The sequence below is a fragment of the Rousettus aegyptiacus genome, unplaced genomic scaffold, assembly GCF_014176215.1.
Source record: "Rousettus aegyptiacus isolate mRouAeg1 unplaced genomic scaffold, mRouAeg1.p scaffold_m13_p_1, whole genome shotgun sequence".
NCBI lineage: Eukaryota > Metazoa > Chordata > Mammalia > Chiroptera > Pteropodidae > Rousettus > Rousettus aegyptiacus.
In genome coordinates, this window is record NW_023416284.1 from 171,002,617 (window position 1) to 171,024,117 (window position 21,501).

The window sequence follows — 21,501 nt, forward strand, 5'->3', positions numbered from 1 at the left end:
GCTCAGCCAACATGTTCCCAGAGGAATGTGATTTTAACTTCCACTTTTCACACAGTAAGGAGCAACACTGTAGACCCGCCGAGAGGATGAAGGGAGCCTGGGAGGAATTTGGATAAGTGTTTTTCATTCCAGTGTTTTCATGTGACCTGACTCTCATTCTCAATTTAGTTACATCTTGACCTGGAAAATGCAGCCACTGTTTACCTCTCTTCGTTTGGCTTACCTTGATCATGATTGCATACCCCTCCTTGCCTATTCCCACCCTATGCAGCCTCTCCCCTGTCTCCCTTGCAACCAAAGAATAGAGCCTTTCTCTAGATGTCTACACATGTATTTACTTGCTGTTTTCCTCGGAAGGGGCTTTACTTCCGGGGACATAAAATGTATCTGGATCCTTGCAATAAGTACCAGGAATATCCACCCAGAGCAGCCTAATTGGTTCCTCAATTCTTTCACCAGATCCGACTATTCATATATATGGCAGCTTATTTAAAAACCCTGTTACAGGGGTCTTATTATCATTCCCCACTTTCCCCCAGCTTTTCTCCCCTCCCGCCTCCATTAAACGACTGATTTTTACGCATGAGATTATAGACAAGCCTTGGGTGACCTGTTTTTCCCCCCTCCCCCTCCCTCTTTTTTTCCTTGCGGTAAAATAGTGCCGAAGAAAGAGGGCACTAGTGTACAACCCAGATTGCATCCTTGCACCGTCTGGATTAGAGCTGTAGCAGGCGTCTGAACCAAGCGTGGCTGCGGTTCTCTGGCCCCGGAACCATAGCGCTGTCTACCGGGACTCAGGTACGTCTCAAGTCCAAATTCTCCAAGCAGACCCAGGTGAGCAGACACTTGCTAGCGGTGAAACCCACCCCCAGTTGCAGGCAGTTCCAATCTATGGGTTTTTCCTCCTGGTCCCAGGGACACCCTCGCTTATTTATTTCTTTTAGTCCTGCATCCTGGGAAGCGTCGGGACCCATGGATGCCGGGGTTGTCTTCCTCCTTTTTGCCTGTCTCACCTCCTGTGTTTTTGCTCCCCACACGCTGCCTTAGCTCCTTTCTCTTCCGACTCTCACCTTGAGAAAGGGAGCCGGGGAGGGACGAGAGAGGGAGCCAACTTCAGCCCCACGGGCGGCTGAAATTTGGCGCCTCTGGTCCCCTGAAGCGGCCAGGCTTGAATATACTTGCAGGAGCTTTGGCTGCAAGGCAAAAAGAATGAGGATAGAAGGGTGGTTAGAACGCAAGGGGAGGGGTGTGTGTGTGTGTGTGTGTGTGTGTGTGTGTGTGTGTGTGTGTGTGTAAAGAATGCAGGGAGGGTGGTTGAAAGAGCGAAGTCGGGGGGCGGGGGTGGGGTGAGGGTGTTGTCAAAGAATTGCAACTGCTAGTCAAAAGCATCTGCTCCCGGCCCTGCGGGAAATGTCTCGGTAGCTGGACCGAGCACTGTCCAGGGTTCTGAAGGCGGCAGGGTTGGGCTGCCGCCGCGAGAGCAACGCGGAAGCCCCACTTCATTCCCTTTCTGACTACCGCACAGCCAAAGAACCCCATTTAAGCGAGTTCAGGAGCCCCTCCGCCCCCTCCCTCCACCCTCCACCGCGGGGAAACAAGTTACCTTATCTGCACTCTTTCTCCCTGAACGTCTACTGTAAGCCTGACTTCTTGGGGGATGGGGGTGTGGAGGGGACGTACCGAACTCCGACATGCGGAGACTTTACCAGATGTTGCCTTAGTAACTAATATATAAATTTTCTCTAGCTGGCAAATTTATGTTTACTGCTTGGGTTGTACGTTAGGGTGTCTTCAACCCCTCAAAGTTAAAGGGTGCACTCCTGTTCGCGTTCATTTCGAAGCAGCGCTTTCACCTTCGTAATGAGTTTCCAAATTTCTTCTGGGAAAAAGTTGATCTTTTCAAACCCTGAAAGTTCTCTTAAGGTGAAAGCCCTAGCTCCTCCTCCTCCCCTGTTTCTCCCACCCCCTCAAGTCAGTAAGGGTAATTGGTACCTGGGGACTGAGAAGAGACTTGAGGCTGGAGGAGGGGGCTGGTCTGCGCCTCCCAGAACCCACGAGGGCACTGGGGACAGGACACAGCACCTTCCGCCGTGGCCAGAGCTGCCTCCCAAGCTGTCCCTTCGGCGCTCTCATGATGTGCTGACACGAATTGGACCAGGCAACTATTAACATCACTGACCCTTGAGTTTTGACACGAGCCAGACGGAGCTCTGATTTTTCTTCCTCTTTTGTCGGCAGCTTCCAGCTTACCGCTGCCACCAGGACGCCCACTGTACCCTCGCTCAGTTTACCTTAGTGCACCGGTGAAGAAGGGGGACTCGAATTCCCCTAGAAACGCCTCCTTGGAGTGGAAGTGACCGTGGAGGACCAAAAGGAGGAGGAGGAGGAGGAGGAGGGGACAGAGGCGGTGGTGCGGGCGGCGAAAGCGTTGGACGAGAGGTTTTGGCAAGCGGGACGCAGCTGGGAGAGGCAGGCGTGTGGCGTCTCCACGGTCGCTGCACGCCCAGACCCGGCTGGCGGGACCAGCCTGGGAACGTGGCTGGCCGGCTGTGGACCGCGCGTCCGCATCACAATGGTCCGGCTCCTCTTGCTTTTCTTCCCAGCGATCTTTTGGGAGATGTCCCTTCTCCCCAGAAGCCCCGGTAGGAGAGTGTTGCTGGCGGGAGCCTCGTCTCAGCGCTCGGTGGCCAGAATGGACGGAGATGTCATCATCGGGGCGCTCTTCTCAGTGCACCACCAGCCTCCCGCCGAGAAGGTGCCCGAAAGGAAATGCGGGGAGATCAGGGAGCAGTACGGCATCCAGCGGGTGGAGGCCATGTTCCACACGTTGGATAAGATCAACGCGGACCCAGTCCTCCTGCCCAACATCACCCTGGGCAGTGAGATCCGGGACTCCTGCTGGCACTCCTCCGTGGCTCTGGAGCAGAGCATTGAGTTCATCAGGGACTCTCTGATTTCCATTCGAGACGAGAAAGATGGACTCAACCGGTGCTTGCCTGACGGCCAGTCCCTCCCCCCAGGCAGGACTAAGAAGCCCATTGCGGGTGTGATCGGCCCTGGCTCCAGCTCCGTGGCCATTCAAGTGCAGAACCTGCTGCAGCTCTTTGACATCCCCCAGATCGCATATTCCGCCACGAGTATCGACCTGAGTGACAAAACTTTGTATAAATACTTCCTGAGGGTTGTCCCTTCTGACACTTTGCAGGCAAGGGCGATGCTTGATATAGTCAAGCGTTACAATTGGACCTATGTCTCTGCAGTCCACACAGAAGGTAGGCATTGCATTTGGGAAAGAAAGGTACCCAGAAAGCCGGGGCATTGCATGATGCGTGCTTGGGATGATGGTTTCTTCCCTGTTTATTACTAGCGCTGTGGGGGAACAGACTTTGCCCTTCTCAGTAAACGCCCACCCAGGCACTGACTTTTATCACCATTCTCCTCTAGTTATAGTGTAAGAAAACTGTGTCCTGTCGTGTTTCTGAGGATGATAGGAGCCTAAAAGATGCTAAACTCTCCATGAACAGTGTCCAACTGCAGATTTTGGACTTACATGTTTGTTTGCCCTCATTTTCTGAGTCTGTGTTTGGAAGGCATATTTGCCCAAGGTGTTATCCCATCGTTAAGAGACTGGCTCCGATTTTCTAAGCTTAATAGACTAATCCAAAGTGAGCAATTAGAAAAAAAAAATTGCTGTCCCCTAAATTGGTACTGAAAACTTTATCCTGTCTTGAACAGCTGAAGGTGCTTCTTTGTCCTAGTGTGCCCCTCTTACACACACAAGACTTACCTGTGAACGTTGCATTAATGCAGTCATCTCTCCCAGTATATTAGAAACTTATATTTTAAATTCTGGGGTGCCTTACATACCAAGGAAAAGTAAATAATTTAAATAATTTATTTATTTTCTTCCTACTACATGTTAAAATTGTCCACATAACCTTACTCTCTCCAAGAAATTATCTTGTTTTATGATATATAGTACTAATGACCTCTTGGATTCGAGTTTTGAGTTTCTTGTCTTTTTCTTTGAACACAATGGCTTTGCTCATTAGAATTTAAAGTTAGAGCAATTATAAATTACAAATGAAAGGATAGTTGATATCAGGTTTTAAAATGCGCTTTAAAATAAAACAGAATTAACTGAGCTTAAAACTGATTTTTTCAGTCTTATGGACATGACTTTTCAAAGAACTTCTTTGTGAAGGCTTTCTTTGCTCTTTGCTCTTAGCCTATATACATTTTTGGATAAAATGAGATTGTTGAGTCATCTATGCTTAACTCCTGTTAGATTTAGGAAGAAAATGAGACCCTGGTTACAAATTAATGTCTAGGACAATTCACATGTACATGCTGGCATATGGAAGAGAATCTTGAGGGTATTGCTGCAGTCACATTTCTCAATATCAAATTATCAAAAGAAAGGCCATAGGCATGACTTCATGTTCTTTTAACAGTTACACAATATTCGGTTACCAGTGTGAAGTCTGATGACAGAAATGAAGAATCATTTTTTACTGAAGTGGCTATATAGTTATTGTTAATGAAAACTGATGCTTTAATTTATAAAGAGAGCAGAATATTCAGGACAAAAAAAACAAAAATAATGTAGAATATGTATTATGATTTTAGACTTAACTTTTTGTGGGAAAAAAACAACTTTCGACGGCAATATTTTGACTTCTAACACCTGGCTCATGTTTCTGAATCTTGATTTTTAGTGAACTGCATACTTCTTTTTCAACAAAATCTCATACTACTTTTTTAAGGTGCAAATTTAAGTTCAGCTGTTAATGCTTTATATTTGAATGTTTAATGTTAATTTCCTGCATTTTAATGTCTAATATAGTTTCCTCTAGTGCTTAGATGTAACATCTTGAAAGCATAAGTTAAAAATTGTTAATTTAGAAGAGTATCTCTAAAAGGTAATGGCAAAAATCTAGATTGAATGTGATTTATTTAAATACTTAGTAATTCTCCCTCCATCGAGCTAGGTAATCGATCATAGATATTAGAAGTGTAAGTCCTTCCTTTAAGAAGAAGTAATACTTTATCGTTTTAAAACAGCGGTTTTATTTTTCATATTTTATTATCATATCATTTCAGGGGTGAGGGGTGGAGAGGAGTGGAGAAAAGAGCCTCCTCCTTTCTTCAATCTGTTTTCCAGTTGCATCACTTCGCTAGAAATAATTGTTAAGGCTGGGTTGCTTTCTGACAACTAGAATTACGTTTTTTGAAAATTAATTAGACTTGTATTTGCCAATTTCATTGAACAGGGCTGATATTAAAATTTCACCTCTGCGTTAGTTTGGACTTTGATTCCTTTTTGCCTTCTGACTGCTGTTGTGAGGCAGAGATAATGTCTCCACACTATTATAGTAGTTGAGTCCAGACTAGAATGTGTTCATAGAACAGCATCAGAGCTAACTTTCCTGTCTATTTTTTTTTTTACCAGAGATTATGCCAGTTGTTTTGCCTTTTATATGGATCTTATTTTTCTCAAAGAAAATTTGTTTCTTCTCTTATTTGACATAATATCTATGGAAACTAAATTGCTTTTATTTTCTTCTATCTGCAAAGAAATATCACAGCCTTCTTTATATAAGCTCCAGCTGAAAATTTGTTTTTCTTGAGGCTCTGCCCTCCTGCTTCTCAGGGACCCATGGTGTACTGGCCTGCAGGCACTTTCTTGCATCATTTAGTAATTTTCCTGCCTTCGGACTGATGGGGTCACCTACTGGTGACAGTTCCCTGTCAAAAAACAGCTAAGACCACATATCAGTGTTGTCTCTGCCATCTGGGCACTCTTCAGGAAGGAAGTCAGTTTGTCCAGTTATTAGCAATTCAGAGCTTAGGAATTTTGGAAACTACAGTGACCTTCGCCTCTCCTTTCCAAATTAACCATTTTTAAGTCAATGTCACATCACACTTTCTTTTATTAGAAGTTAGCCTAGTACGGTTAACATCAAAATTACTAAGTGACTAGACTATTGTACCTTCATTTCTATGGTTAATTTTGATGGACTTTAAAGTCAGAGATGGAGCATCTATTCTTTGAATGCTCCAGTTGTTTTTATATCTCTTTATTATTTTATTTTATATAAAGTTAAGCTTAAAGATATTTTCCGTTTTTTTTAATCAGCTAGAATTCAGTATGTGTATATGTGTGTGTGTATACATACATATATATATATATATATTTTTTTTTTAAAGAATTTTTATTTTTCTAGCACATCATTTGTGCCAAACTTGTCCTCTGGGTATGACAACTGTCATTTACCTGTCATAAAAGAGCATCTGTGCATGTGAAATTACCTGCAATAGGCTCTCCAGAAATTTATCAGGATTGGTTCCTGAGGGCAATATTGAAATAGGATCTGTCAAAGGGTGGGGGTGGTGAAGCAAGAGAGCTTTATCCACAAATAAAAATAAAATGCACTTCAGAGCAAGGTGCTCACCTGGAATGTGTGTCTTTAAATATGCTAAGCATACAATGCAGAAATAGCCTTCTTCTGTGAAGAATATTTCAACCAAGGACACCATATTCCATCCTTCTGATAAAATGCATATTCCTCATCAAAAATTAAATTTATCATTTTGAAAGGTTGTTAAAAAAAGTACTTAAAAGTAATTCTACTTGATTAAATTGAAAGCATTGGACAAGTCCAATAAAAATATCCTTTTGAGTTTGTTGCTTCAAAAGGTTTTGTTTTTGTTTTTTTGGTTTTTTTTGGGGGGGGAGATTGTTGTATTTTCACTTGTTTTAAGGTTTTCTCTCTTAATATTTTGTCTCCTAGTGCCAGATGAGTATTGATATGATAAGGGGTTTAGTGATGCCACTTTCTTTTTGAAAATACTCACTATAAGGTGCTGTTTAATTTATGTTTTCATTGTGGTGCACCTTTTTTGACATTTGCTTACATTTTTCTGAAATGGACTTTTTAGGCTTTTTTTCCAAAATCCAATCTTTTTTTCTCAGAAACTTTTTTCTACTTGACATAAAACTTACTTAAAAAGTCTAATGGCATCAGAAGGCAATCCTAAATCATAAATACGTCAGTTAACTATTACTCTAGCTTATGTGGTTACATATAAGACTTTTATTTCTAATTAATGTGTTTCCTATCTATGCACCACTAACTTTCTTTATACCTTTCTTAGGCTGAATCCAACCTATATCGCAGTAACTTACCTTAATAAATTATTGTATTTTAATAAATTATTGTATTATATTAAGGAATGGGAGTGTCTTGAAAGGTTATTTAGGCCAACCAGCTAAAGATACTTAAAACAGTACTATTACAATCTTTGCCAAGAAGAAGTTCCCATATGCTCTAAATTTTAAATTGTGGTTAAGGTTTCTAATGAGAATGGGAGAATATAGGGCTGAAATTCAGAAGCAGAATTTCACCAATTAGTCAGTTTTTCTAGATAATGACCTGTCTCCCTGAAATTTTGACCAATTCTCCACTGACACCTGGAAATCAGTCAAGCAATTTAAATTCCCTTTCCATGTGACATTTGTCATCCTTTCTTTTTATATGCCACACCTTGCCAGTTCCTTACCCATATGTTATAGTTTTTAGTTTCCTCCTCATCATAGATAGCTCAAGTAGATCTTATTCAAAATTCCCTTTTAAAATACGTGCTGCTACTAGGTAATATTTCCTTTCATTTATGCTTGAGTAGTTTTTAATATTACTATCATTGTTATTAATATTATCTCTATATCTAAGATTGAACTCTTTTTTTTTATTTCCTTTTAAATGTGAAATTATTAGCTTAAATTTGTCTTATTTGTAAGTTCTGAAATTTTAGTTATTTAGTTTATTTTAGCATTCTGCTTTGTGTCTGATTTTATTCTAGACATTAAAACTGAGTTAAGAATAGAGTCCCATAGGCCATCACTAGCAAACTACTCCCTGACTAATTCTGGTAGTCACTCAGCCTGCTGTGAATTCCCTTGATGGTATGACTTTCCATTACATACCATACCTATTCCTAAATAAATAAATAAATCGATAGATAGATAGATACAGTTTAAATGAAAGCCATCATTTAAATATTCAACTCTAATTGATAATTTACTATACCAAATACCATACATAATAAATTTAAAAACTTGGTCTCCATTACTAAGTACTTTATGCTCTAAAGGGAGTGCAGTTTGTACACAGGTAAGACAAGTAAAAATAAGTAAAAATGAATCATTATGGTTTAGACACTTAAAAGCATGACTTTGTACAGCTTAGAGAACACTGAGGGAAAATATTGGTGAGTATAATTTACTAGAAAAAGGCAAGAGAAAAGGGAATTTTGATTAGTTTTTAAAACTTTTAATATAACATTTGTAAAAGTTAGAGGCTGTGGTGAGAATGTCCCTATGCAGATGAAATGAGTGAGTCTGCTCGGCTAGAGTGGAGAGTATAGTCCAGGAGCTAATAACAAAGATGTCATCTCGAATGTGGGTTCTTATAATCTGTGATTCTGTGACTCTTTATTGATATAAAGGGCAAATAATGGAGAATCTTAAAGTATGTCTAAGCAGAGTTTGATGTGATTCAAAGATAATTAAAAGAAAACGAATTGCTGAAATGTGTAAGGGAGGTGCATTAGATGGGGAGGAGAAAGCTAACTATGAAAAGATTGGTGATTGTAGAATTCTAGATACTAGGTTATTAAAATAATCGGGGAGAATAAAAGGTGATCTAAAGAAATATTTTATGGGAGAATTTGGCGCAGCAAAGAATTAGGGCCGAAGAAGTGTTGAAGCTACCTTCGGTTTTGCAATCCTGAAGGGCCAGGAGAACTTTGGTGTGATTAACGGGACAGTGATAGGTAGGTTTCAAACCATGATTTCTTTCAGGTTTTAACAGCACACACTTAGATTTGATGTGTGCAACTCGTTGTGAGCTTTGGCTAAGAGCATATACTTTGTTAGCAAGTGTGGGTGTATGGACAAGAGAGAAATTAAAGACAGTAGTGAGGTTCTCTATTTGGGATTTTAAAAGTGTTCACATCCAAGTAAACCTTGTTTACTTAGAACCTTGATTCTCCAGCTGACTTACTTGGGAACTTGAGAGTTGGCCTCTTTAAACTCCAACCTTTTAAATTTCAAACATTTTACAAGGTGATTTTTGCAAATTATATTATACAATTCCCGAACTTCTTTTAAAGAGAATTTAATAGACAATTTTCTTGATAATACAAAGTAATCATTATGAATATCAGTTGTTATATGTGCTAAGATATAGTGGTAATCTTGAAACTGGTTGAAAAATATAGGGCTATTTATTCCTATCACAAATGGTCCTAGATTGCAATACTTTCAAGTTTTTATATTTATTTTATCCTATATTGGCTAGGCTTATTAAACTCATTTTCAAAATTATATAATCAGTATTTAGCGAAGCACTACCATGTGCAAAGGAGTAAGGCAAAATACAAAGACGAATAAAAGAGACATCTTCATTATTTTGAGAAAGCTTAAACTCTTCTTGATTCTTCTGCCCTACCATCAATCACCCTGTGACTTCATTGGCCTCGGAACAAATTTTATAAAGAGCTGGTCAGTGTAGGCTAGATGTGATGTCAGCTTCTCTTTTATGTTTCTGTCACATGGCTTGCCAGTTGCCATTCCTCTTCAGGCACTAAAATGTTTCTCCTAGTGACCTATAGAGCTAGAATACAACAACTATTTTATAGATTTTTAATAACTTTCTGGGCAGTGGCTGAGTTGGTGTCATCACAAAGAGATTTTTCAGAAGCCACATTTTCAGCATGCCCTTTAGGAAGATCACAGAGGGCCGGGAAACCGAAGACAGAATAGTTTAATGAGCACCTTACAAGGACTGAAGAAACAATGCATGCTGCATACTATTCTGATATTAGATTGAAAGCCATATCTCAGTAGGAAAAGGTTGTCAGTTTTTAGAGAAGCTGTAGTTGAAAACCAGAGTCAAGCTGAGACATGAAGCGTTGTCAAAATGATGTGCTGCTTATCCATCAAAGAGCTACTGTTAGGTTTTAAATTTCGATAGAAATATTTATGCAAGTTATGTGTGCAAGTTCTCATTATATTTCATGCCCAATTGTTCTCTGTGACTATCTACAACATTTTAAATCTTAATTTATATGAAAAATTATATTTTTTTCCTCTGGTCTCACGGGAAGTTTTGCTTTCTCGAGCTTAAGGCATGGTAGTACCAAATAGAGCATCAATGTTTTTATAAAGAGAATTTATTGGCTCAAGCAGAAACTTTGTGATTAGAAATACTCATTTATCAATTTTAAGATTATCCATTTTAGTCAGTTTAGGGCTAACAAATTCAAGATTCAAGGCAATTATCTAAAGGATTCAGATAAAAGCCTTAACTGGCAATTGAAGCACAATAAAATTTTGGGGAGCAGATTTTTGATTACCAAGTAACTTATTTTGCTTCCTAATGAAGATATGACTATTTATTCATTGATAAACCCATGTGTCTATTATGTATCAGACACTGGTCTTTGTTCTAGAAACACGAAAATTTAAAGAATAATAACTATTACTATCATTATTACTTTATTATTATCCTTAAGGGTCCCATCATCTGTTGGAAGTACCATAGAAATATAGAGGTAGTTATAGGCTCATGGGTTACCAAAAAGTACCTTTACTCACTTTTACAAAAAAATAAATGCACAAAAGACTATGAGAACTACTACATTCATCTCAGTTTTATTTGTAAAATGTAAATAATAATTGCTACTCTATTGTTTACCTCACGTCAGTGTTTCAGAGAACAAGGAGATGGTATGTATAACTAGTTTTCCTCTCCTTTTGTTGAACTGCCACCAGAGATGGATACCTGAGGTATTAGCCCTTCTTGATAAATTTCGAGCAAATGCATGGAATTTGTTAATTAAGTGTAAATTTTTTACCCTGAAACCTAGTAACATAAGATAAAAATGAAGTTCATGGTTAAGATAAAAATGCAGCATCTGCCATAGATTTTAGAAAGCTTTCTTATTTTACAAATGAGAAAATAAAGGCCCAGGGAAATAAAAATGACTTGCCTAAGCGCATAAAATTTGGTAGTAGCAAAGCCGGGACTAATACAGCTTTGCATTAGATACTTTCTTAAACCAAAGTTTGTTTGTTTGTTTGTTTGTTTTTAAATCACATGACTCACTCTCATGCATTCTTCTCTCCTGTGAGGTTCATAGCATCCAGCCCAGTTAGTTAGATTCTTCCCAACTTTGCTGCTGTCATTTTGTACCTTCCAGGAGACTCTTCTGTCTCTGAAAATGTGTCCTCATTGCTGATAGTCTTCCTTTCCCTGTCAACTCTTGCCATACTTTTGGGTGATTTTAACATTAATGTGTGTGACCCATTGAGACCTAACCTCACAGTTCATTGATCTCAACTCTGTGTCCTCTGCCTCCTCTTCAGCAACCCACCCACTCTTAGCATAGTCTTGCATCTCAATAGCATCAAGAACTGTTTTGTCTCTGAACTCATAAACACCAGAAAGCCCCTGAATAGCAGTAGCCTCTTATCTTCACCTTCTCTTGCTCCAAACTAACCTGCTTTCCACATTTCCATGGAAATTCTGGATCAAGCCATTTTTACTTGATCTAATATCTCCCTTGGATCTGAGCAATTCTACCTCCGTATTTGTGCTTGTTACCATGTTGTAATAAAGCTCTTTTTTTTTTTCCAGAGAAAATGAACTTCCAACTTAAAGTGGCTACTCCACATGGAGCTCTAGTTGAAAAGATTACGTTTGTCATTTTTTTCCCAGCCCCTTTAAGGTAGAAGAATAAAGACCAGAAAGTAACTCTTTTATTTTTTAAAAACTCTTTTATTTATTTATTTTTTAATAAAAGAAGAAGGGAGGGCTGTGGTCAAGAGTGGGAGATCCCATTTGTTCAGACAGCTCTGTGGTATCATCTGTACAATGAGTAAGCAGGGGCAGTGTATAGCGGATAAGAATAAAACATTAGACAAGAATGGCTAAGGTTGAATTCTCAGGGTTCAGGTATAAGACTTACCCAAAAGGTTCATGGAATTAGCTAGGCTTACAGAGCCATCAGGGTAAAATGGACAAAAAAAAAAAAAAAAAAAAAATCACTTAAGTTTATCATGCAGATGAGATGGTGCTGTAAATAGAGCTGGATAAATGTAAGCTATTATTATTGTTGTCAGGCTATTCCAAATTTAATTAAGAAGATGTTCTTAGTCTAGGTGAGCCTGCACGAAGTAAATACAGGAATGGTCTGAGGGTAAAGTGTGCAAATAAAAAGAGAAGATGTAGATCTTGCAGATTTGCTTACTTCGAGTAGCACATTTGGACTTCCATTCTCTCCCTTTATAACAACCATACCACAGCAAGTGACCGTAAGGGAAAGCTCTGTGGTTAGATAGCTTATTCTACAGCTATTGCGTGATACTCTGAGGCAGTTTCCTCTGTTCTCTGTGGTGCTCTAACACAGTTTTTAATTTGTGTGTTATAAAAAATAGAACAAAAAAGATCAATAAACAAATTGCTGACAACGTATTCAAGAGGGAAAACTTTACTATAGAATTTAAAAGGTGATATAAGGATATTGAAATAGCATAAACAACTTACAATAAACAAACAATATCCTCTTTTTCTGAATAAATAAGTATACTATTTTATTTTCACTTTCTGGTCAATAGGTATTACTTTGTTGCTAAAGAGGAATATATGTTCAGATCTCTATCTTAATTAAATAAATGTTAGTGAGAACTTTCTCTGGGACAGACTTTCTGCTATAGTCTTTGATGACTAGAAATAGATGATCTTTAATCCCTCTATTGAGAAGTCCACTGTATAATGATTACTACTCAATTTGATAAATACAACCATAAGAAGTAGATATGACTCAGGTAAGCTGGTAACAGAGAAAAATGTGACTTGCTCTCTCTGGGCCAAGGAAAGAAGTGATGAAAGTTCATAGAAACCTATCAAAGGAGGTAACATTCGCAATTCATTCCTTTAAAGGAATAAGAGGAGGACACAGATGAATGAATATGAATAAAAGTTCTGCTGAGGAAAACAAAGTGTGCTCCAGGAACTCTAAATGTATCACTAATTCTAAACTGTACATTCAGGGAGAAGTAGTGGGGAAGGATCAAGTTGAAAAAGGAGGAATGGAGTAGGCGCAATCTTGTCAAGCCAAGGAATTTAGATTCTATTTTATGAGCGTGGTGAGCCGGTGAAGGATTTTAAACAGGGAAGAACCATGATAGATTTAGATTTTGGCAAGGGAACCCTGAAAATTTTGGAGAGGACAAATTAAGGAAAGGAATAAGATTGGAAGCTGGGACACAAACTGCCAGACCATTGATGGTGAGAGGAGTGGTGGAAAAAAGGCCAATCCAATGACTCAATTTAGTCAAGAGATGATGAGAGCTTTAGTAAAAGAGGAACCGATGGGGATAGAAAGGAAAGAATGGATTTGACAGTTGTTTAGTAGGGAGATTCAGTTACTGATTCATTGTGAGATCAAGAAGAAAGAGGAGTCTAAAATGACTCCAAGGTTTCCATTTTGTAGGACAAAATAGGGAATAAAATAGGAAGCACAGATTGGGAAAACATATATTTCAGACTGCTTGACTATGAGATGTCTATGTGGCAATGGAGTTGAGAGATCTCATAGGCCAAAGATCTGGAAAGGGAGGTAGATTTATCAGCAGATAATTGTGGTTAAAACACAAAAATGGACAAGGTTGCCAAGGAAGAGGCAATGAAAATAAAAGAGAGTTAAGGGCAGAACTTTACAGGAAGAAGATCCAGAAAAGGGATGGAGATGAAACAATAAGAAAACTAGAAGAAGAAAGAGGGAGAACCAGGAAAGTCAGTTATGAAAGCCAAAGCAGGAGAGAATTTCAAGAAGGGAAGAGTGACCACTATCATAGAGCTGACAGAGAAGGGGGGTCATAGAAATGGTGTTCTTATGAGTAATCTCCACTTTCTCCTGGCTTTTTGCTTTCCAATAATCTCTTAATGCCTAAACCCATTCTAAGGGTGGAAGCCAGATGGTAGGGGAGGCTTCAGGTATGTAGCATTTTTCCTAGAGACTTAGAAGGTAAGGTGAGAGATAGGATAGTAGCTAGAAGGAGATGCGCTTCTAAGCTACAAGATTCTCTAGGATGAGAAAGACCTAAGCAGTGTTAAAGGATAACGGAAAGAGTAGTAAGAAAGGAAATCCTGAAGATAATTGCTGAAGGAAAGTTGCTGAGGAGGCAAGAAATCGTGGCAGGGCCATGTTTGAATAGGGGAAGACTTCCTTTTGGGTGGTGATGAGTTCGAGGAAGAGGAGAAAAGGTTTAAAAATAACGTTTGGTAGCCTTTGTTTTCTCAGTTATTCAATGAGGGAGATGGAAAGGGAAAGGGAGCAGATCAAAAATAAACAGAGCACATTTTTAAGGGCCCAACTGAGATTGGAAACCACGTATTTCTACAAATGTTGGTTCATATTGTTCATATATTCTCTCCAGTGTGTACAGTCTCCAGATTCACGGGAGAAGTCTTTGTTTCCACAGCAGTTCATTCACTTGGCCACCTGCTGGCCTGATGTCCCAAACACCAGAATCTTTCTTTAGTTAATTACGTAGGACACTGGCTGCTCACCAGAGATCATAACCTAGAATTATCTTTTATCCAGCCCTGTCATAGGCCAAATAAGAGAACTGAGATTTAAGAATGTCATCTAAGAAATCATTATCAAGCATTTAGCATAATGTTGTTTCCATAATATTACATACCTGACTTTTTTTTACTCTTCCCGAAGAATTGCTTTTTCGAAATTGCATTTTAATGACGTCCTTTTCATTTCTTAAAGGTCAGAACAAGAATTGAAAATGTAAATAATGTTTTATAATTTCATCTATTTTTTAAAATTATTAAAATTATTGCTTGTTGTACTATTCAGTTACTCTTGTATAAAGTCCATTGTTCACATTTCTTTTTAGATTTTAATACCATGAAATCATATATCTCTCTTGAAGATCTGACATGTTTCATCTTAACTGGTAATAAGAGTATTATGTTTTTTATTTTTCTCTTTTCCCACCAGGAAGCTCAAAGTTAATTTAATGTTCAACCATAGAACATGTTTAGATTACATGTGTAGATGTTCGCTTCTTCCACCTTACATCGACAGCATTATTTTATACTTTTTTAGAGTTGTAAAATGTCTCAACTTCATTTAGGAAGAGATGGGGTATTAACATATATGTAAATGGAAGTGACCCCACTGTAGGTCCAGGTCCCTATTGAAGTTTTCAAATGTTATGAAGCAGACGGCTGTGACAGGCTGAGAGGTTTTTTTTTCTCTTTTCTTTTTTGACTTAGGGAGATATGGCAGGAAGAGGTTATCTTACTCTCACAGTTGAATATGGTAAAGATAGAAAAAAATTTTCTATGTATTTAGTAGGTATAGAAGAATCCTTGAGTGTCGATCATTGTACCAGAGGAGAATCACAGTCCTTCAAATTAGTGAAGAAGTTTATCCCTTGGCTTCTAGATACTCTGCCTGTTGCTGTCTTTTCCTTCTTTAGTGCATTCTGGGGTCTGCTATGTGGCTGTGCTGGAATATTTTGCTCAGATTTGGGAGGGTGTACGTGCGGATGAAACATTCTCTTCCATGGTCAACACGAGCAGAGCTGCTCTGCCTCTCTTTATAATTCAGAGCAGCTCCTTTCCCTCTTTTCTTCTTACCTTTAGAGAAAAATACGTGTTTGTGCAGTGACTGTTCGGTAACAAATAGAGAGGGGCCTTGCTTTTTACCTACTTCCTGGCTTTTGCCGGTGTTCTTATTATATATCTTCCAGACCACAATTGTAGCCTGGTAGCTGGTGTTGCTGAGTGTTCTAAGCAGCTCAGTACCTATGATAATGTCTTCTACTTCATTCTCCTGTGAATTAAGGTCAACATAATTTAACTTGGGAAACTTAGTTTGATGCAGGATGAGACATCAAAAAACACCCAATATTTCTTATTCCTGTTAATAAAGGTGGTTGTTAAATCACAGGGAGTAGAGAGAGCCCGTATGCATTGATGTATGGAAAGGATGATCGCCCATTGTTTTTAGCTAGAAATGTCATATTTGAAACTTTGAAAAGGCAAATTACGTTTTTTTTTTTTTTTCACCTATGTTGGTACATGCTGAAGAAAAGGTTGGTATGTAATATCCTTGATATGTCATTTTAAAAGTGAAATTTTATTTGAAAAGAAACAACTTCTTAAAGATGAAAAAAATATTGAGTGAGTGATTAATTTTTGAAGTGCTTATACTCTCCCTTTTAGTAGATTATTTTTAGGCTCTCCTAGAGCAGTGCTTTTCAAACTTTAGCATGCATACAGATTACCCTGGGAATTCATTAAATCACAGATTCTGATTCTTTAGGGCTGGGATGGACCTGAGAGTCTGCATTTCTACTAGGCTCTCAGTTGATTTTGATGCTCATGGTCAACAATAAGGGTAGAACCTCTGCAAGTCCTTTCTGATAATGCACTTTTTACAATGATGCATTGTATACACTTTCTCACACACTTATGAATTATTTCCCTCAGAGTCATTTGTATATATCTACAGGCAGTGTTCTATACTCCTGAAATAGACAAAGAATGGCTTTTAAAATGCCCATATTTAGAGAATTATACTAAAGATGTTTAACTATTCATGTCTTACATTCAATAACTTTTAAAAATATGTATTAATTAGCCTGTGTAATTGCTGAATGCAGTTAATTGAATTTCTGGTTACATGTATACCTTCTCTTCTGAGAATACTCTGCCACATTAGATTATCTTCCATCATGAAAAATAAATTTCTAGAGGGTGGGGTCTTGTTTTCTTTTGTTTTCTTTTGTATCCTCAGCAATTGGAAGAGTGTCTTGCAAACAGTAGACGCTCAATATTTGTTTAATTGATTTAAGTAAGGAGGGCTTTTGTTTCGATCCCTTTTTGTGCCTTAGTAAGGGGTTTGATGATTTAAGAGCTTGTAGGGCTTCACATCAATTCTTTTTGCCTAGTGCTATAGATGTAAAGGAAGCAAGATGGCAGAATAATTATTCAATTTCCCAGAACCAACAACCTAGGATATCTTTAGTTTTTACTAAATTCTTTATACATAATTTTTCTTTTTATTTGCTTCTTTCTTATAATAGTGGATTAAAACAAAGAAAATATCTAATTAATTTCATGTTTCATGGGTAGACTCTTTTTAACACCCTTCTTCATCTTTTACCTTTCTAATCATTGATGGAAAAGCGCTACATGTATCGTCAATTAAAACTCTCAAGTTGTCATATTTTTTTTCATTTTCTTTCTTTTTATGAGCACTGGTGTCTGCTACTCTCTATCCTCCCTTAGGCTTTAGCGTCCACGTGCAGTGGGGAGTGTACAAAGTGGGAGGACCCAGGTTTGATCTTTTTTCCTCCATCAGCTACCTCTAGGCAAGTCATGGAGCCACTTTAAATCTGTCTTTTCATCTGTAAATAGCTTGTCACGTCTGCCTGGCAGACCACCATTATGAACCAATGTGGAACTGCTGGTTGCATTACATTCTACTGGAGCTTACAGTATTATTTTCTCATTTTGATAATTAACAACTGCCTCCTGGCCTCTGCTTTTCCCAGAAAGTTATAACAACCATTTCTACTTAGCATTTATTTAGAATGGTAGATTTTGCATCAAAGGAAATATTCATCTAAATCCCTGATTTGAAAACAAAAGTTAGAGTTGAGGAGGCTTGCCTGAGGCTGCACACAGCTAGTTACTACAGAGGAAAGCCTTCCATTGCAGCCTGGCTTTTCTTTCCTATCACCCCTGAAGCAAGGATCTCCAGATATTTACCTTTGTGTCTTGGTATGCTTTACCTGTCCTCTCATTTTTTTCTATCCTTTGTCTCTCTATGTCAGTTTGAAGGTCAAGCCTCAGCTTCATATCAATGAGCCAACCAGTTAATTTATTTATTCAACAAATACAGATTCTGCTAATCATCCGGCAGTGTGCCAGGAATCACATGTCAAAAATAGATGCAGGTTGCAGATGTCAATCAAGTTTGGTAACATAGGCAAATATCCATAAGATATTATTACAGATATTATAGTAAAATATATATGATATATGTGAATATATATCATTAAACAGTAAAATAGCATTTTGAATGCCCTGTAGTTTCTACCATTGCTTATGGTCCAGAAGAAGAGATAGAAAACATAATTATTGCCACATCAGTGTGTGGATAAGTGTGGATGAGGAGAGGGTGTGGAGGTTCGAAAAGGGGGAGATTACTTCTAGATGGGGACATTAAGTAGTTATCTGGGAATAAATGGCATTAGAATGGGTCTTGGACACTAGATAGCCTAGCAAATGAAGACCCAGATGGAAAAGGAATTCCCCATGAAGGAAATCATGTGACTAAGGGCTTTGAGTAAAATGCTAACAGGTATACAGAGAACGGTGGAATGGCAAGCTGTGTAATTTGTCTGCAGTAGAAGTCTCTTAAGAGGGAGTTGTGGAAGAATTGATTGGAAAAGGAGGCCCAGATGTCAGACTGCTAAGGATGTCAGAGTTCGAATTTGTCTTCCATGTGCTAATTTAGTCAAAATGGAGTTGACCCTCTTTTGCAAAGTTCTTCTAAAGACTGATAAACAGGGACTTCTTTTTTTCAACTTACTGATTTTTTTGGGGGGGGAGGGGTGAGAGGTGGGGTCCTTTCTTTCTTCTTGTAGCATTTGTGCTAGAAAATGACACCTTTTCAGGAAAGCCACCATTTTGGGGGGGGGGGTGTCTGGAAAACTGTCATTAACCATACAGTCCATTTCCATTTCCATAGTTATGTAAATATTTGATCATAAGAAGTATACAGGCGAATGTATTGTCATGTTTTGCAGAGAGAGTTGTAGCCTCTGTGGACATGTGGCCCGCCTCTCAGTGAAGCAAAAGGCATATTACAAGCTGGTTTCTCAGCTGTGAAATGCCACTACTTAGGTCACATGCCTCAGTAAAAAAAAAAAAAAAAAAAACCTGCCAGGAGCGACGCCTTCTCTTTGGCAGAGAGGCATGCCACCTGTCACCAAAGCTGCTGTCCCCTCTGGCATCATGCACAGATAACTTTGATTCACTTCTGCATATGGGGAGGTTGTGTTCTCTGCCTTTTGCAGCATGGTATTTATCTAGGGTAGAATTCATTCTGGTACTCATTGAATGGGGAATTATCGCCCACGCTTATTGGGACCAAATCTTAAATCTTAATCTGGAAGAATAGTTGTAACCTTGAGGACAGCACTTGAATAAAAACGTGAATTGTCTTACATGTGAATGATGGCATATGACAGGAATATTCTCACTTCCACTCGACACCTAGCCATGAAGCCACCCTTGGTGACATGACAAGATCACACCTTATGTCACTCCTTAATAGCATGGAAGGATTCCTGGAAATCAGCCTTAGAGAGCACACATTCTGTATCCTCTAGAAACTATGTCCCATAAATTCTTAAGGCATACAAACCAGGAAACTTAATTTATATCTTCACAAGATAAAACACGCTTTACAGTATGTACCCTATTTTAAATGTCCCCTTTATTTTTGTAAGGTCTGATAGGGTATTAAGCACCAGGTAAGTGCTAGATTAATACATGTTGAATGAATAACCAAATAATAGTTCTGTTAAAGGTAATCAAATAGACATTCGAGCTGCCCATGATATTGGAATCCTTTGCCTTTGTATTTCTCAAGAAGGATAAATTAAAAAATCAACAATGCCCTAACTTTATGAATAGATATAAGTTCCTTCTGCCATAATAATGCCATTTTAGCACAAATGTCATACTTAAGAGTTAATGTGTTTTCTCTTGCGTTTTTGAGTGGTTCAAGAAAAAACTATGTAAAACACACATTCATACAAATTTTCAAATATAACTCCCATTTTTGCCATCTGTTCTTGTGCTGAATTGTGTCCCCACCCCCTAGAAAAGTTTGAATCCTAATATCTAGTATCTCAGAATGTGACCTTAATAGGAGATAGAGCCTTTGCAGAGATATTCCAATGAAAATGAGGTCATTAGGGTGGATACTAATCTAATATGACTGATGTCCTTATGAAAAGGAGAAATTTGGATATAGAGACATACAAACAGGAAAAACACCATATGAAAGATGAAGGTAGAGGTTGCACGATGCATCTGAACATCTATGTCAAAGACTATAAGCAAACCCCCAGAAGCTGGGAGGTATGGAACCTCTCAGTCATAACCGTCGGAAGGAACCGACCCTGTTGAGATCTTGGTCTTGGACTTCCAGCCTCCAGAATTATGAGCCAATAAATTTCTGTAAGCCCATCAGGTTGTGGTTTGTTACAGCAGCCTTAGGAAGCTAATAACAGTTCTTCTCATACTGTGAAATCTGGTCTAGGTTTAGGTACTTCCTGAATGTGCTAAGAAAAATTAGTCTATATGTCGCAAGTGATGCTCATCTACTTATAGGAAGTTGCTGAACCTTTAACCTCCTCCTAATTACCTGACCCACTATCTTCTATTTATAAATGGTAATATAACTTAGATGTGTGTTATTTGTATCAAAAATAATAATGACACCATCATCGATTAGGCATGTACTGTATGCCAGGGACTATGCTGAATGTTTCATGTATATTACTTCATCTGATCCTCCCAATAACACTATAAAGTCGGTACTATTATTATTCTTGAAAGATTAAAAATCTCTTTCTGAGTCACAGAGGTAAAAAGTGATAGACGCGGGGTCAGAATGAATCAGTCTCATTCCAAATCTCAATTGTCTGACCACTACATAATCTTTATAAGGAGGCGATACGAAACTTATTATACTTACCAGGCTTACAACTTGGGGGCTAGATACTGTCAGCATTTGAATGCCTACTTAAAAGAGTAAGGAAAATGTAAATACCCAGGGCAAAGGCTGTATTACCACGAGTCAGTGTTTGGTACTGAATGCAGTCTATCAAAAACCAATGTTGTGACTGCCCCAGCCTTGTGGTTCCTATTGTGATTGCAAGATGCTCTTTAGCAATAAATAGGAAAATTTGAAAAGAGACAGTTTTATTACTTAAAAGACCTGGAAATTACGCAGCACACCAAGGCCACGCAGCAAAGTGACAGGTAGAGAGAAAAAGAAAGCACACGTAGGGAGCTGGGGCTTTGCTTTCATTGGGGTTGAGGGCGAGTGCCTTAAGCTTTCAGGGATTACTCTTTATTGGTGAATTTAAAACCTAAGAATGGGGAATTTAAAATACCGAAAGAGAAAAAATAAAGTAGCCCAAATGGTCAATTATTGTAATCAACCAAGACCTCTCAAACAAAGGAGCCTCAGTATGCGGGGCAGCCAGGCTCTTTCTTTAGTCCTGTGGCTGGCATTGTGTTTATAGGAGATACAACTTTAAATGTCTCTTTGAAATGTATGCCTGGGGCAATCGAAGTTTAAGTCAGGCATTTGTATTACAAA

The 21,501-nt window shown here is 38.6% G+C and overlaps 1 protein-coding gene across 5 annotated transcripts in view; it reads left to right on the plus strand.

Moving 5' to 3' along the window:
• Positions 1-662: 662 nt before the first annotated feature.
• The window catches only part of GRM1 (glutamate metabotropic receptor 1), a 323,300-nt gene continuing 302,461 nt past the window's right edge, over positions 663-21,501 (plus strand). For 3 of the 5 annotated variants that reach the window (XM_016160278.2, XM_016160273.2, XM_016160275.2), the window contains exons 1-2: positions 708-798; positions 2,239-3,272. In XM_016160278.2, coding sequence (XP_016015764.2) covers positions 2,573-3,272 — 700 coding nt within the window. In that variant the 5' untranslated portion in view covers positions 708-798; positions 2,239-2,572. Of the gene's footprint in view, positions 835-2,238; positions 3,273-21,501 lie in introns of all 5 variants that reach the window. The other 2 variants (XM_016160274.2, XM_016160276.2) reach the window with 1 other exon arrangement.